The sequence below is a fragment of the Volvox carteri genome (genome assembly GCF_000143455.1).
Source record: "Volvox carteri f. nagariensis unplaced genomic scaffold VOLCAscaffold_92, whole genome shotgun sequence".
NCBI lineage: Eukaryota > Viridiplantae > Chlorophyta > Chlorophyceae > Chlamydomonadales > Volvocaceae > Volvox > Volvox carteri.
This window is the reverse complement of record NW_003307635.1, coordinates 221,920-239,363: the sequence shown is the minus strand read 5'-3', so window position 1 is coordinate 239,363 and position 17,444 is coordinate 221,920. Positions and strand designations below refer to the sequence as shown.

Genomic DNA, 17,444 nt, shown 5'->3' with positions numbered 1-17,444 from the left:
CCAGTGCATATTCTCAATATGCGTCTTTGACTTCACGTGAGCCCGGATATTGGCAAGCGGGCTCTTTGAACTAGCACTGGGCATCCAGCCTGCGAGTCCATTGAAGAATTTGTGCTGAGCTACATCCTCACTGGGCTCAGGGCCATTCAAGTACACCGCAAGCAGTGGAGGCGGAGGGGGTAACACCTGCCTGCTGCTGTTTTCACCAGCCTTGCTTCCGTAAACCACTGCTGCTGCTGCCGTGGTGAGCACCGCCGCTTCTGCCACCCTTGGCTTTAGCTGCACCACCAACTCGCGTGGTGTCAGCAGTGTTTACGGCTGCCGCCTTATGCATGGTGGCGGCAATCCCATGCAATGCCCTGTTGCATGCGTCCCAAAGCTTGCCGTTGATGCTGTCTGAAGCAGGAACAAGCTTTGGTGGCTGTGTTGGCCACAAGGCATAGTTGCATGCCATGCAGTAGGTGAAACCCGGATGAGGCTGGTTGCCAGGGTACATTCTGACAGAGCCGTCTTGGTTTGAGTCCACAATGATGAAGGACTTCCAATACCCTGCTATGTCAAAGGTAATCACTAGTGATACAGTACTGTATTCCCCAGCACCTCATTGGCAACCAGGTCGGCCTGTAAGCAATTAACACCAAGGCCATGCATGTCAAAAAACCCGCATTCTGTTGTATATCGCTGGTTGCCAATGAGGTGCTGGGGAATACGGTGATTACCTTTGACATAGCAGGGTATCTGAAGTCCTTCAGCATTGTGGACTCCAACCAAGACGGCTCTGTCAGAACATACCCTGGCAACCAGCCTCATCCGGGTTTCACTTACTGCATGGCATGCAACTATGCCTTGTGGCCAACACAGCCACCACCAAAGCTTGTTCCTGCTTCAGACAGTATCAGCAGCAAGCTCTGGGACACATGTGATAGGGCATGCGTGGGATTGCTGCCACAATGGCAGCCATAAACACTGCTGACACCACATGTATTGGTGGTGCAGCTAAAGGCAGTGCAGCTAAAGGCGGTCATTCATCATTGTGGACCATGATGGCTCTGTGAGAACATACCCAGGCAACCAGCCTCATGTGGTTTTCATGTACTGCATGGCGTGCATGGTTTGTGGCCAACACAGCCACCACCAAAGTTTGATAGCAGCAACGGCAAGCTCTGGGACGCCACAAGGACTAACATGGCGGCCACACGTGTTGGTGGCAGAAGCAGTGGTGCACATCATGACAGCAACTGCAGGAAGCACGACTGTACTGATAGTGAAACCGGCAGTGGGCAGGTGTCACCCCCTCCATCTCCACTGCCTGCGGTGTGCTTGAATGGCCCTGAGCCCGTTGAGGATGTAGCTCAGCACAAATTCTCCAATGGACTCGCAGGCTGGATGCCCAGTGCTAGTTCAAAGAGCCCGCTTGCCATCCGGGCTCATGTGAAGTCAAAGATGCATATTGAGAATATGCACTGGCCTGTTGGCACACAGCAGGGCTGGCCACTTCAGCTGGCTCCCCAAGCCCATTGCTGGAGTGCGAGTCTGTCCATATGCAGTTCCACTCCTTGTCCCCAAGGCTGAGCCACTGCTGGTTGCTGGACAGCACTGAGGCTGAGCACATGGAGGCTGCTGCTGCAGCACGTGCTGCAGCTGAATGGCCTAATACCACGGCACCCCAGGCATTGCAGGGATGGTGATGATATGACGGGACGGTGATGAGGTAGGCCACCGACCCAGAGTCTCAGGGCATGGACGAGGAGTAGAGGGTGGGAATGGGTGTGCACACCATTGACACCTTGTGCAAAGTGGCTGCATCCATGGCCGCCCCAAGCAGCTCGTGATCTACTGCAAGCAGCACAACGAGGACTATCATAGTGAATTGGACATCTAACATGCCAAGAATGCTGTCATGTGCACCCAATCATCGCCTTTGCATTATACAATTCTGGAATGTTATGAAAAGGGGACGCTGGCTGTCTTGCACTGTGGGTTTGCAGGGCTTCCTTGGGCAGAGCTGGTACAGGAGAAGGCAATGCATTGGCTTCTGCAGAGCGACGTGTGGCCATGGCTGCTGCGGGGCTTTTTGCAGAGGCAAGTCTAGCACTGTTGAATATCGCCGAGGGGAAGCTGTACAGGATTGTGGGGCATGCAAGGTACTTGGTACAGTTCTTCAGCAGTGCTTGGGTCTGGCTTACACCAGGCCAGGAACCTGATTGCAGCGACACTTCATACGAAACCCCCCAGCAGGTGTAGTCTACCCAAACTTTGAGTGGCAGGTGTGACCATTGGTGGGCTGTCATCCTGATGTTCAGCTGAGGGCATGGGTGCTGGCACTAGAAGGGGCTGGTGGACTGGAAAGTGCACGTGTCAGTGACCGACTAGTACATGCATGTTTTAAGGGAGGTTAAGGGGTCTCTGTACAATGAGGCGGTGGATGGAATGGCAGAGGGCAATGCATGGCGAGGAAATGTGTTTTTCTCAACCCTGTTTTTTTTATGTAAAGGACAGAGCCTCCAAGGGCTATTTTTTGCAAGATGCATGCGGGAGTATCAGGCGGGGAATGTGAGACGGGCTGCGGTGCTATTGGAGGCAGGTATAGGCTATAGCTGGTTCAATGATGTGCTGAACTGTCCAGTGTGCTTTCTCCGGGAGCGCCTTTCGTTTGTCTGGCAGGTGGGCACAAGTGATGAGCTTCAATGGGGAGCCAGTGTGCAGAATCCACATGGCAGTGTCATTGCATGTATGGGCCCTGTCATTGAAAGGTTCGTCACCTTGTTTAGTCGCTTTGGGAGCATGCCAGGCATGAACTCGTGGGCACATGTCAGCCCTGTCCCTCCAACAGTGAGGGGTGAGGAGGGCAGTAACCCTGCATGAATTAAATAAGTAAAGCCCTCGTTTGATGTGTTGTTTGCATTGAGTGCCAGCCATATGGTGTGAAGCAAAAATGCATGGATGACTCCGATGTTAGACTCCCCAGTCTAGATTCTGTGCTGGCAACTCCTAGAACTTCCTTGTGTTTGAGTTTGGTTTGCTATGGGACGCGACTTATAAGCAAAGGTCTAAGTAATGCATGACGGCCTGTGAGATGGCTGATGTTGATGCATGCACTGTGATGGTGTAGCAGCCGGTACACAGTACGGCACTATAAATACGCGTGTAGCGCGACCACCAGCATCTCGAGAGGCCTTTTCAGCGGCCAGCTGCTACAGATGGCCAGGCTTTTGGCAGAGGGGAGTGTGTGCAGCCTGCAGGGGCTGCTTTTGGTGAGATGTGCGCATGTGTGTCAAGTGGGGAATGTGAGGCCCGTTGTGGTGCTGGTGGAGATGGGCATGGGCTATACCTGGACAGCTGATTATGGTGCTGTTGGGCAGGGGTGCCTTGCTTTGTGAAGACATCTCTCGGTGTTTGGTTTACCATATTGCTGACTGACCCATGAGTTGAAGTGTGTGAGAACAAATCGACCATCACTAAGTGCATGTTTGGTCTGTTGCAGTCCTGTCAGTATTCCCCATTCTGCACCTGCAGCCTCCTCTTACAGCAAAACCCCATCCTAATCCTCCAGCTGTGTTCCCAATCCTCATCTTGTGGCAGCAAGCCCATCCTAAACCTGCGTCAGCCTGCAATCCCCATCCTGGTCAGCCAGGATCCCATCCCTATTCTTGGCCAGGGTTCCCAATCCCATCCTTGGTCAAGGTTTCAATCCCCATCCCTCCGACAGGGCTTCCATCCCCAGCCCCATCCTCACCCCGACAGCAATCCCCATCCTAAAAGTAGTGTAGCAATCCTAATCCTTGCCCTGGCCCCTAAACCCAATCCTGACGTCGTGACCCTATTACCATCCCGCTTGACCAGTACCTGGCCCCAATCCCAACCCTCTGTTTCGTTGATGACCTCGGTGGGTTTCATAACGCGAACTGGGTACGAAAACGGATCTGTTTGTATTCGTAAGTTTGGCTATGCAGACAAAGCAACTGAACTGGCCTATGGGCTATGTAGATTGCCCTTAGCTTCTATTACCTCAGCTTCTAAAATCCTTCTATTATAAGCTTCTACTAATATCTTTCAAACCATTACAAACAAAAAGGCAACAGTTGACCCATTATGTGGAACCAATCGTTGGTGCTGGCTCGACTTGGTGATGCTTCGCCTGCTGGATGCACGGAGAGGGAAAAGGATGTACAGACAGACCGAGCAACCTAAGGTCGGGAACTAAGGGAAATCCCAAAGCATGAGGACCCCAAAACCCTACGAGCACTGCTCGGCGTCTGCCCCCCGCGTCCCGTAGTCCAGGGGTTACAAAAGCCCCAGGCACAGCAGCTCCCGTATGGGTCAGTCTCGGCAGGGCACGGTAATGATGTGCTTTCCTCGGACTTGTAACATACAACCTCGTCCAGCCATGCTGGTATCCATGCATAGGCCGTGACAATCCTATGTTTTTATAAAGATCGCGAGGGACACAGAGAACTCGACAGATGGATCTGACGTGATCTATGCGCAGTGCTGCACTGGGCCGGATGAATCGTTCACTGGTGTCCATGGCCCGGCGAGTCATGCCCGCTTCTTTGACTGTAATGGGCCAGAAAGCCGCCATGTCGCCTCCTCTAACGGCAGCAGATTGCAGCAGGTGATTAGCTGGGGTCTTAAGGGGATGCCCCCGTGCTAATCCCCTCATACTCTGGGATGTTGGAAATAATAAGCCAATAAGCTGCCTTGGGCATATCAGCACACAGTGGCGCCTGCAGGTATTTGCCGCTTGGTGGGGCTGAAGAGAAGTGGATATAGACCTTCTAGCTTGGATATATGTACGGCAGCCGTACAGCTTGCTATTTTAAATTTGTGTTCCTTTAGCTCAAAAGCTTCATAGTCCCGGCAACCTGCCTCTCAGCACTATTGGAGCTTACTGCTCCTCTCGCTTTCCTCCCTCATGTCCGCAGCGTCCCCGTCCCAGCTTGGGACATGGAGACTGGGCAGCTCACTCGGAACACCAGGCACGCGAAGATCTAACACTGTACAGCGATCTTGCACGACCGTAACGCTAATAGAGTATCGTCGCGTGGTAGGAGTTCGCCTAGCCGGCCCTGCTTGGCGCCTGGCGCTTGGCGCACGCGCGCCAGCAGTCTGCAGTGGTGTAAGGTTCTTGACAGACCCGGTTTCGCCCTTGATCTCTTTCTGTCCGTCATCTAAACGGTGCACACATTACAGCAAGCCGTGAAGGCCAATGAGTCCCTGGGGCCTGGGGCCTACACGGATTTCGCGGAACTTCTTACACGCGCAAACTTTTTGGCATCAGTGCATATCGCTTGGATTGTGTTGAATTTAGTGGGAAGGTGAACAATTAAGTGACTGTTCGCAGAATTAAGGCATGGACCGTGCAGTACCGTGCAGATTCTGGGCTGTTTCCACGGAGCAAGGTGCCAACAGTGCGATTCTGGGTTGTTCCCATGGTTGATCACGATGATAATACCTAAAAACATGAACATACATGGACGTTCGTCTTGCGGGAAGCCTGCTTAGCCGCAAAAGGTCGCTTGGCTAATCTGATAACTATCAGGCAAAGCAATTTGCAGCTGATACACATGCGGTAATAACCACTGCGTTGTGTTATTGTCGATTCTTAAGCACCAGGGCATTTATCGATGAAGCCTGGGTTTTGGGCTTGTGTCACGTGATGCTAACTAATCAACTAGGTTCAGGTCTTCGGCAGAGTCCTTTGTAACTTAGGCCAGAAAAATTTCAACCTGGTGGCTACGAAGCTGCAAACAACCCGGTTACCCTGATTAAAGTCCCTCGTACGGATGGGTTACTAGTGCGCTCACATTTCGGTTCGTTGGACATCGGTGCTTACTTCACGCATCATTACTCCCTCCATACGAAAGTTATTTGATTGTGTACTTATACCCTTAATTCTCTTACCGACCAGTAGGTGTCCATGAGGTGCGACGTATTGCAGCCTATTTTTGTTCTGCCTGTAGCCCTTGTGCTCGCTGATAGCGCATGGAGCGCTTGCACGGGGCGCGCTCAGCACATGAATTTGATGTATACATAATGGCAATGCAAATCTGACAATTAGCGCTCGACGCCTAAGGGCCATGCCGGCGAATCGCGACCTAAAGTGCAGCTTGCGCTCCGCGATGAGCTGCTGCTTTGGCAGCAGACATCATGATCTTGATGCAAGTACAACATCAGCCCTGAACCTGAATTCTTGTGGATTTGTTTCCCCTATAACGCCTGGATTGGCGTCGGTCAGGGCGTTCGGAGTCCGTCCAGACGGGCCATGCTTACCCGAATCATTTTCAGATAAGGTTCATGGCACGAAAGGAAGGACGTCAAATTCATCTTATGCAACGTCGCTGACAGTTCGCTCTCCGACGGCAGCGGTCGCATCTGTTCCAGCGGCCAAAATACAAGGCCTCACTAACGGCGGCGCGACATCCTCCTTTGGATCTATTTTCGATCGGCACAGAGCCGCAATCAGTTCTCTGGGAAGAACAGTGTTCCCCTCTGACACATCTAGCTTTAAAGATGCCATGCAGCAAACTGAGCTTGCCTATTTGGCTTCACCTCAGCGGCTGTTGGAGATGAGGTCCCAGGTATGTCATCTACAACTTCTGGGTCGCGGTGGCCAGGCCGTGGTGCTTCGCGGTGTGTGGCAGCTGGCAGAGGTAGCAGTCAAACTCGCGGTCGCCAACCCTGCCACAACCCCCGCCTCCGCGTTCACCAAGCTGCTGCTCGAGGGCCCGCTCAGCAAGCGACTGCGCGCACCCAACGTGGTGGAGACCTACTGCTATAGCTGCACCCGGCTAACATTAGAAGACCTACAAGCATGCCACGCTGCAGACGACAACAAAACCGCAGCCGGACCGGCCGACGTGGCCAGCTGCCTGGACACCAGCGACACATCCGATGACAATCCCATACTGAATTCAATCCTCGGCCAGCAGATGCAGCCCCTTTCCCGCCCATCCATTTCCGGTGCCGGTGCCGGTGGCCACGGCGTGGGGCCACCTGGCGCCATGTATTGGTTGCGGGGCTCGTTCGACAGCCTCGATGGCTTTGGCAATCCCAGCGGATTGAGATCCTCGGCATCTGTAATTCCGTACTCGGACGCGCTTAGCTTGGTGGGCGGCGCCCCGGGTTGCTTCCTTACGCAGATAGTCATGGAGTGAGTTGCGTTATTAGGGGGGGTTTATAGGGGTGTTAGGGGCGTCTGTACTTGAGGGGCGCCATGTAGCGCTTTACCGCGCAAGGCGGTTAGGTCATATGGCTCATGGGCTGCCTACCAGCCGAATGGGGCAGACTGTTTTTTAAATCATAGGTTTTTATGATTTTGGATCACTTGGTCATCGTATCAGCAGCTCACTCAGCACACCCCAATGCTGGAATAGTGCACGGTTTTCATCGCGATTGACACCATTAGCATAGCAGTATGCTGCATGGCTGCTCCGCACCTATGTGTCCAAATCGTGCTACACTGCTGGCACACATATAGCAATACGCGCATAGTGCAATAGTGCAGTAGTGCAGTGCGCATGTGCGCACACACAGCTCCTCATCATGACCACCCGCATCCTTTCCGCGCACCCGGGAACCGCCTCGCCTGCGGAAGGACAGGTTCTGCGACCAAGGCTCACTGGCGGATGCGGTCTCCAGAGGCGCGTACGGGAAGGCTGCACACGACAGGTAACCAGTAGATGAAGACCTGTGGGAAAGCGGACCGGACCCAGCCGCCCGTGGGAGGAGAAATGGCTCGAGCGGGAAAGTGGGAGGGACGCATGTTTGGAAAGGCTTCACGTAATGCGGTTTTGAGGCGCAAACGGGTTGGTCGACTGGTTGTTATCCAATGCTCTCCCCCCATCACTCAATCATCACTCACACACACACAAACGCACACTCGCACGTTCCCAGTTAAGCAAATATAGGTGGCAGCTAAGCCGTACGGGCATATTTAAATCGAATGCTATTCAACCTATCTGTTGCTGACGCTGTTGCGTGATGGCTCGTGTTACAGGGTGGCGCTGTTCGCGTACATCCGTACGCTGTACGACATAGCTGCGGGCATGTCGTATCTTCACTCTAATGGCGTCATACACGGCGGTAAGGTGGTCTGCCGTCGTCTAAGAAACTGCTATGCGGGTTATGCGGGGAGCTCTTTGTTAGTTTTTGTTGAAAGGGAGCCAATTCCTTGAAATGGCAGTTGGGAAATGCACCAAGGGGAAATTGTTTCCCGCCGTTTTCATGGACAGTGTCGATGGGCACCGGCAATTCTCCCGCAACTTCCCGCAATGAACCGTCGCCCCTATCAGCCACCTAGCCACCTCTCCCCTGCGCGCATCGCATCCGGATTGCGGGCGATTCATCCCTCCATCGGAGGGGTCGGATCACGACGCATGTTGCCAAGACACACAGTAAACAACACACATAGCTCATGGTTGTGAGACGCGTAGCACACATGCCCATAGACAGGTCCACAATTTCAGCGACCACAGCTACCACAATCCGCAGCCATTGCGCCTAACCCTCTCTTCGCCCCTCTCTTTCGCCGCCCCGGGGCCCCGGCTGCTCAGATCTCAAGCCCGGCAACGTCCTGCTGCGATCCAGTCGCGCCGACCCGCGAGGCTATCAGGCCAAGCTGTCAGACTTCGGACTAGCACACTGTACTGGAGGGAACGATAACGACTTCACCACCACCCAAGCTGACTGGTCGTCCCATCCTTACATGGCGCCAGGTACGACCCGCTGTACGAGCAACGGTACACGGTATAACTGAGCCGTGGCTTTTTCCACCCTTATTGTGCGATGATTTCAGTGGCGGGACAGGTGATCTTTCCAGGCTATGGGATGCCGGCCGCCGGGCCCCACAAAGCACCTTTAGCCCTTCCGGTCCTACCTCTTGCCCTTCTGGTCCTTCAGAGCACTTCGACGGGTGTTTGTTTTTGTCCAGCGACGTGTGGAGCTTCGCCGCCACCGCACACCACATGTGGACGGGCCGCCTACCGCACGCGGGGCTGCACCCGCTGCAAGTGTGCGCCGGGGTGTGTGACGGCAGCTTGCGTCTGGAAGCGCCGCCCGGTATGCCACCGCAGCTGTGGCGGCTGCTGCAAGCCTGTATGGCGCAGCAGTGGAGGCGGAGGCCAACCTTCCCGCAGATTCGCAGGGCGCTGGCCAGGATGGAAGCAAAATGGTGTGGCAAGTAAGGCAGCAGCGCGGGCTAGGTCTTGGTGGACACTATGTGCGGCGAGAGCTGCTGCGGCCTAAAGGATGACATTGGGCACCGCGGGAAGCGGTGGTGAGCCGCTGGGAGGTAAATTTGTGGGCGCATGCACCGCTGTATCCTGCATTGCTTCATGCCTGGCATTGTGCTGTGTAAATCTGTGTCTCTGTATTTAGCATGTTTCGCGGGGTTACCCCACGCGCTTCTAAACTTGTTTAGCCGTCACACACATACGAAAGAAGAGGTCGGCATTTTATCCGCATGAAAATAAATGCTGCCATGTGTCGTGTACAAAATTCGGAGGGCAGAGAGCATGGACAGTAATACGCGCATTATTCCGCCTTTTTTGCAAGTTTGAGAAGCGTCGGCGTCGGAGCCCGTGTGATGCTCCGGTGGCCTCTCGGCTCTTGTGATTGGAGCCCTACATCATCGAGAAAAGGGTTGACTTCATCATTCATTATCGCGTCGTCATTGTCGTGATCATCATTGTTGTCATTCTTACTCCGGTTGTGTATGGCCGCATCATGCCTGCTGCTTACTGGAGATGGGAATGCCTTCCGAGAGCAGAGTGCTCTTGCTTAGGGCTGCTTATGGCCGCTAGGATGTGGGGATGTGCGCGTATGTGTGATTCCACGGCCGTGGGGTAACATAGCCACTTTCATGTCGCCTGTTTGCATAATTTGGTTCCTTCCCTCCTATCATCCATCTTATCTGGTCGCGTGGTTCTTGCAGTCGCGTTTTTCAGGAAGCATGAGATTGCTCTTAGTTGGCCGCCTCGTTGGGGCCCTTGTGTTGAGGCTGCATAGGTGCTTTGGGTGCACACGGCAGGTTGCGAATGTGCTGCGTTAGCGCTCACGCAATTGTTCGGAGGATTGGAAAGCGGCTTGAGGCCAGGAGTCGATGCAGAAGGGTAATGGAGGGTACGAGGCTGCAACTTTGGTTTTTCAGCACTTTGACGGACTGGTGAGCGCGGAGGGCGGAGGATTCAGCCGGTAGTAAGGGTGTGACCCTCTCTTCCTCATCGCTGTGCTGGGACTGCAACCTCGTGCGTGGGAGTGCGGAGGGGGCAGCCGTCCACTAGGGGGTGGCTGCCCCACGGGGTGCTGAGCTCGTGGTGATGCCCTGAAATAGCTGCAGTAGATGCGGGCATTACTTAATCATAATTTCTTCGCTGTGAATGAGATATGAAATGTCTTTAGCGATTAAATAACATTGCTCGACTGTAGAATATCCTTACCATCGCTCACCTGCCTGTTGAGGGAAGATCCTTAGCGAGGCGAGGCGAGGCGAGAACTCGTGTGTGCCGTGGGCAGTGGCCTTGACACATAATTGGAGAGGAGTAACCAAACGTAGTTTGGTGTGCTCGGGGATTGAATTAGTTCGCCTTGGATACCTTCGGATCTGTCTTGAAGACCTGGGGGGGCTGTCAGCCCCCTTACTCCGGGTTTGGGAAGCGATCAGTCCCACCCGAAAGAACTGGGGTCTACTTCAACCTTTCTCCCGCCACTGTCCATGTCCGGCTCGCCTCTGCCAAATGCAAAGACGGGCTGGTGCAAATATAGTGGCACCTTTCGCAGCACGTCGCTTTCTTGCCGCTTGGCTCGCACGGCGTGCCGCCTCCAAAGGCGTGGGGCCGCCGTGGGGTGATTTGTCCATAGTGTCGTATATTTGCTCTCTTTATTAGGCGGGAAGCGTACATGCCACCATTTTCCTGCGCCGGCAGTTGCTTTCGGGATGTGGCGGTGGTGCGGTGCTGAGGAGTTGAGTTGAAGTGGTGGAAGAAGTTCACCGCCGTATGCTGCATCGTGTTTGCTCAAACCCCATGTCGCAAATGAATTATCCTGTTTGTTTCCTTCATTCTAGGATTTGTGTGCGACGTCTTCATCTTTTGATTTGTACACTGCGAGAGCTGCTGGCAGCAGCAAGCAGCAGCCGGCCTTGACGGACTCGATTTCCAAACTGCTCGTATGGACTGCGCAGGCGAGCGTGTAGGAGTCCAGCCGAAGGGCCAAGCACTTCACAGAACCATCGCAGTGCCTTAGTTGGCCTTTGGCGCACATGTTGTCTTTGCCTGTGCATCCTCATTATCACCGTAGGGATCTGCCTTTGCAGGTCTATGTACCCGCGTCTGGTGTTTGCTTCACTTGCTCGTAATGTTCATGGGCCTGGCTTTTACTTTGAAACCTCACACAGGCCAATACTAAAAGTCACCGCCATGTATACGCAGGAGTCACTTAATAATTAATTCCCCTTTGCCGACACTTCATCAAAAGTCATGATATACCCATGCAAGCATGCATGATTTAAGAGTGGCCCCTTGTTCGGTAAATATGCGAATTATTGGCTCGTCTACCTAATAGGCTGATTTGTGTCCTCCCCCGCGAGGGAGAGGGCGCTGGGCCGTATGAGGAGGGGTTGAGGCTAAGTGATAGATTTAGTGAAAGACGCGTTCGCGTTGGCCTGATTCGTACTTCCCCACGTTTGTGGCTACTACCAGTGACCATCCTAGCTCCGGATGCAGGCCGTGTCTAGGGTCTTCCTTTCGAAGTGCTCGGCAGGAATGTGTCTGTGAGGTTTAGGGTTTTTACTGCTTTCCGGCCATGGCAGGGGACTCGCATTGAGACCTTTTCGGACCGTCCCTGGTCTAAGCAACGCGCGGGCATAACAACCAGTCCGCACTGTAATATCGCTCGATAATTATGTAAGAAAATATGTCTATCCTGACATCGTTGCGGCCAGCTCGATGCGGGGTGGCGAGGGAGGTGCTGCCTAGGCAGCGGCGCCCACCCCCTATAGCACATCGCCCCAGCCTCGCAAGGCGCCCCAATACCGGGAGTGTCCACGCAACCCAACGCAGCTTCCTGTGCCGCAGCAGCATCAACACGACCGCATTAGCACATCTTCCTGGCAGGTTCCCATGGCCCCATTAGTCTTCCAGTGGCAATCCTGTAAACAAGGTATTACGGGGAAATATCTTCCTCAGTCATGAGGTCAGAGGTGGAGGACAAATCCCCAACGCGCAACGGTCTTGGGTTCAAATGGTGGCCATGTGCGCGATGCCAAACCAGGTTAACAAGACAGCTCTTGAAGCCAGCCAGCCCAGACGCTCCTTTTTCTTATCACTCATCGTCATCTTCATCGCCGAACAAGTCTCGGTGAAGGTTCTGCGGGTTAGATTCCCCGTCCGCTCCCCGCTCCGACCCCTTCCCGCCTGCCCCATCGCCGCCCTCCTCATCCTCGTCCTCTTCCAGCGCTGCTGCGCCGCGCCTGCTGCGCTTCCCGCGTTCGCTCCCGATCTCCATGACTTCGCCCTCGCCAACGTCCTGCAGCTCCTCCTCCTCCTCGTGGCCCTCCGCCTCGCCAACCCCTGCAGCTCCCTCACCACCCTGCGGGCACGAAGACAACGTATGATGAACTGCTGCGTGCGTACTTCTTGGCAACTTTTTACTAACAAATATGACCGGAGTGCAAGTACTGTACGACCGCGCTGCTGAGGTTAGAGTGCATACATGTCGTGCGCATACGCGTGAGAGCTGTGCTGCATGTAGTGACCCGGATAGGGCCCTAGAGATTTGGACGCCGCCATGGGTGCCAAACCATGGGTGAAATGCCATTTTATATACTTAACGACACCTCTGTGCCCTTGGTACAGATCTCTCCAAGGTGGCCCCAAAAGGGCCCCTTTCGTGCAGTCACGGTGCAGTCACGGTGTGGTGCGGTGGCTTAAAGTAAGAGGATGCGCAGCTGCCAGCACCCACCAGTGCAGTTGGGCCAGGTTGCAACCCGCAGGTAATGTCACCTTTCTCATCCCATACCTACTCGCCCACGCCGGACCTACCGGCTCGTCCTCGATATCCTCCAGCCCGGCCGCTGCGTCTGCCCCACCAGCATCCTCATCGGCCGCCGCTGCCGCCGCGGCCCGCAGGCGCTGCCGGCGGCGCTTACTCCCTGAGCGGCCGCCGCCGCCGCCATCGCCGTCGTCGCCATCGTCGCTCGGCAGCCCGGCGGCACGCTGCACGGGTTCAGGGAAAGCGTCCAGCAAGATATGTCCAGGAAGCGCAGTACAGTGACCCCGGGGGGTCAACCAAGGTGGCAGTCACGGGACAGCGTACCATTACTACTTCCTTTTGAGGATGCAAAGGAAGCGGCTTTCGGAGGCGCCAGGATATTTACAGCAGTAGGAAAGTAGGAACGGACCGAAACAGAAGGGAACGAGAGTCTTCAACAGTACAACGAAAGCATACATGCAGAAGGAAAAGCGTTTGTGCGGGGACGGAAAAGCTGCCATATGGCCCATCACCGCATTCGCGCACCACACATGAAGGCTAGGTACCCCTCTTCCCTCACCCTTCGAGCCAAGTATGCCAGTATACGTTACCGTGACTATATTGCCCGCATCCGTAATTCCCGTACCCGTGCTCCTACCCGCGCCTCGTCATAGTCTGGCTCCTCCTCCCCTGGCTCGGTGCCCACCACCGCCTCCTCTTCCTCATCCCCGAACGCGTCGTCCCTGCCGCCTTTGCCGCCACTGCGGCCGCCCTTGTCTTCGAGGCGATGGAAGGCCAGAGAAGGGTAGTAGGAAGGAAAGGCGGAGAGCAAGGCGTATGAGAGGGAAGTAGGAAATGAGCCACGGCATGCAAACAGGAAACGGATCAAACGATCAAGAGGCACCCAGGCCTCGAGCCTTCCGCCGCCTTAGGCATAGCGCGCCGCAACCACCAAACCTTTAGATGTGGCTGTGACCCAAAAGTCTTCCTGGCGCTGCAGAAAACACACATCACCAAGGACGCGGACACCACTCAGCGCATCTCTTTCCGCTCCTACCATCAACAAAACCATCCACAACCTCCCAAGCAGGTCAGGCCACCTCAGCCAGCAGCATGCAGCCGACACCTACACACACCCACACCGCATTTTTTTTCAAAATTCCGCCACCTTCCCTGAACCAGTCGCAGAGCTAGCTCCAACCTCACTGAACCCGAGTCCGGATGTTGGCAACTACGCGCACACATGGATTTGCATCCGATCCACATCCCGAAATTGAATATCCCAAGAAATGCTGAAGGACTCACCCTTGCGCTTCTTGCCCGAGCCGCCCTCTCCGCGCCGACGTTTGCGAGCCGCCTCTCGGCCACCTGCCCCGTCGCCCTCCATATCCGCCATCAGCTCCGCCTGCTGCCGCCACTCAGCCTTCCGCATCTCCAGCCTTTGGGATCGGGGGCCGGGGATCGGGGATATTGGACGACAAAAAGGGCATGAATAAATACATGTCAGGGCGGATCAAGTGCGCAAAATGAAAAAACGCAACTGCCCAAGTCAAAATCAAGAGTTGGGAAGGAAAAGGCGAAAGCATACCCAGGTAAGACATGGAGACCGGGCACTACAGGACACTATAGGTACGCCAGGAAAGGGGGAAAGGCGCCCGAATAACATACAAGTTGCAATCCACAATGTCGTGTGGCCCTAGCTAATTGCAAACCCCCGGCGGTGATTGTTCCCGCGCTGCGGTCTGGTCGTGTATCCTGGCGTATAAGCAGCTCGTCCCTCCTGAACTCACCGCTGCTCTGAGCCCCTCTCACCCCCCCCACACACACGCACACCGCCCCCCCAATCCTTCCTCTCCTTTCCAACTCTCATTCCTCCACCCAGGCCGACCCGCGGGCCTTACTTCTCCTGCGCGGCACGTGCCATGGCGTCCCGCCGCCTCCTCGCCTCCTCCTCCTCCGCCTGCTTCCGCAGCTCCTCCGCCTGTCGCTCCGCCTCCGCGGCCTCGCGCATCTTGATTTGTTCGTGGCGCCGCAGCCTCGCCTCGTAGTCCTCCTTGGCAGCCGCCTCCAACAGGTCCGGAGTCTCAAAGGGGGAAAGGAGATTGCGAAAATGGGGGGGGGGGGGGGGAAACAAAATTTTATTGTTTTGAACACCAATGTACAACGGGGGGGGGACTGGGGGCTGGGGCTGGGGCTGGGGCTGGGGCTGGGGCTGGGGCGGGGGCGGGGGACGGGGGCGGGGCAAGCACTACAAACAGGACGTCGCCGGAGCGTGAATATGGTGGTAGCGACAGCGGCGGTGGTCTACGTAGTGCTGTGCTGTTAGGATACTGGTTTTAGAAATCCTCAGAAGTTATGACCCAATAGCCTTATATTTCTCTGCGGCAAAGGAGGAAGAATGAAAAACACCCCACACCGCATCCTCAACCTCAATCTCCAATTCAACCACAGCCATTCGCATGCGCATTTGCACAGAGCAATAGCAACAGCAGCAGCAGCAGCAGCAATATAGCCGCAGCAGTCACCAAGTCGCATGCACGGCGCTCCCGCGCAGACATCCACACCTTTCGCAACTGCGCCGCGCAGAAGCTGACATGCGCCGTGAGCTTGACCTCATCCAGCCCGCTCCGCTCCCTGCCCAGCACCTTGAGGTGCTCGTAGTGGCGGTGAGCCTCCTTGAGGAGCAGCTCCGCCCGCTGCAGGTCGGGTAGCTTGGTGGGGTCTCCGGGGGGGCGCTCCTTGCGGAAGCTGCGGACAGCCCACTCCTGCGTGAGGGTGGTGGTGGGGGTGCGGGCGGGGATTTGGTAGGTGCGTGGGAGTACTTGAGGAGCTTAGCCGGGTGGTTGGGTGGTTGGGTGGGTGGGTGGGGGGAAATCACACGGGGCGGGCGAGACGGGGTTGACGTGTGTCGAGCGGGAGCTATCTGTAAAAGCCGAAGTTTGTTAAGCTGGTGGAAGGACCGCTCTGATCTGAATCGTACATCCGAATGTCGGACAGCAGGAGGAGGAGGAGGGGGAGGAGGAGGGGGAGGAGGTGGGGGAGGAGGAGGGGGAGGAGGGTAGAGGTACGATCCGAGCGAGGTCGCAGCAGCCGGGCGGCCGCAAAGTGTAAAGGTGAGCTCCCATGTCAACCACCTACCAACAAAAACCCCATACACCCCAAGACTTCCACACCGCGCACCTTAACCGCCTCCCCACCACCTAGCCAGCCGAACCTCGCCCCCGCCCCGCCCCGCCCCGCTCCGCCTCTGTGCACCTACCTGCATGGTCAGCGCATAATTAAATCTGAGCTTGTAGTCGGTGGGCGCCAGGTGGATGGCTCGCTTGAGACAAGACTGAGCCTCGTTCAGCTTGTTGCTGTCGTACAAGGCACGTGCCAGGTACAGCAGCACCTAACAGCGGTGAGGTAAAAGAGGGCCAGGTAAGGGAGGTCTTATTTGAAGCAGTCCAGGTGCTGTGGGGGAACCGAATCGCGAAGTCAGGTCAGCACGAGAGAGAGGCGCACTTTACGGGTATATATGATTCAGGTGTGTGGCTGAACGTGTGCGGTCAGGTCGGGACGTGTGTGCGCACACGGCACAACACAGCAGCTGGGCCCTAGGATCAAACACCTCAACAACCCCTACGCCCAACGGAACTCTCCACTCCGATTGTCGATTAAAGGACTCCCCGCAAAAATAAGGCAAGCAACCGCCCCACGGCGGGCCCAGGAGGTTTGCTGGTTGGCTGGCTGCTCTCCGCGGCGCACCGGGGGGCGAGGGGCGCAGCAGGGCAGGGCCGCATACCGCCACCACCAACACCGCTGCCACTCCCCACGGCCGGGCAAACACCGTGTGGTGGAGTTCCCCGGTAATTCCCCTGTAGGTAGGCCGGCAGGGAGCAGCAAGCTCCCACTGCCTCCAACCACCTACCATTAAAAAGACAGTGCTGCCCCAATGATCCACGTAGGACCGGGTCCACACATCGCCGTGCACGTAACAATACACAAACAGCATATAAATACAGGAAACACACTGCAGACCCCCCCCGTCCACCTGCGGATGGTGCTTGTGCTCCAGCTTATCCAGTGCCGTACGGTACAGATGTACGGCATCCTGGTAGTCGCATCTTGCCAGGTGCACGTTCGCCAGGTTGATGAGCACATCAGGGATGGTGAGGAAGCCATCCGACAGAGCCATGGACGCGTACACCTCGGAGAAGATAGACTGTGAGAGATGGAGCGCGGGAATGTTTGCCGCGAGTGAAGGAGTGTTGAGGTTGGGGAGTGGAGGTGGGGGGCGCCGTGGTCGGTGTGCGGGAGGAAGTCAATTGTGCAATTGTGTCGATGGGTGTGTGTGCGGGTGGCAGAGATAGGGAAGGTGACTGGTGAGGAGGTCCGGGTTCTTTTAGGCCATTCTTGCGAGCCAAGTTCGTTTCTCTCGTCGTTACTCTTCTATAATATATAGTGCTTGTTGCCCGCACCCGTAGTAGTTTGTT

The 17,444-nt window shown here is 55.7% G+C and overlaps 2 protein-coding genes across 2 annotated transcripts in view; one reads left to right on the top strand and one right to left on the bottom strand.

Moving 5' to 3' along the window:
* Positions 1 to 6,518: 6,518 nt before the first annotated feature.
* VOLCADRAFT_99660 (uncharacterized protein) lies at positions 6,519 to 9,185 on the top strand (the record flags this gene model as incomplete). The annotated part of the gene is made up of 4 exons (XM_002958360.1): positions 6,519 to 7,153; positions 8,000 to 8,085; positions 8,556 to 8,717; positions 8,902 to 9,185. 4 exons carry the CDS (start codon positions 6,519 to 6,521, stop codon positions 9,183 to 9,185), a joined length of 1,167 nt encoding a protein of 388 aa, XP_002958406.1.
* A 2,350-nt stretch (positions 9,186 to 11,535) lies between these two features.
* VOLCADRAFT_121713 (uncharacterized protein) overlaps positions 11,536 to 17,444 on the bottom strand; it is a gene marked incomplete at its 5' end in the record, with an annotated part of 14,459 nt that continues 8,550 nt past the window's right edge. Inside the window, 8 exons of the mRNA XM_002958337.1 lie at positions 11,536 to 12,588; positions 13,041 to 13,214; positions 13,628 to 13,746; positions 14,275 to 14,408; positions 14,871 to 15,052; positions 15,534 to 15,734; positions 16,229 to 16,360; positions 17,003 to 17,158. Coding sequence (XP_002958383.1) covers positions 12,322 to 12,588; positions 13,041 to 13,214; positions 13,628 to 13,746; positions 14,275 to 14,408; positions 14,871 to 15,052; positions 15,534 to 15,734; positions 16,229 to 16,360; positions 17,003 to 17,158 — 1,365 coding nt within the window. The 3' untranslated portion in view covers positions 11,536 to 12,321. The remainder of the gene's footprint in view (positions 12,589 to 13,040; positions 13,215 to 13,627; positions 13,747 to 14,274; positions 14,409 to 14,870; positions 15,053 to 15,533; positions 15,735 to 16,228; positions 16,361 to 17,002; positions 17,159 to 17,444) is intronic.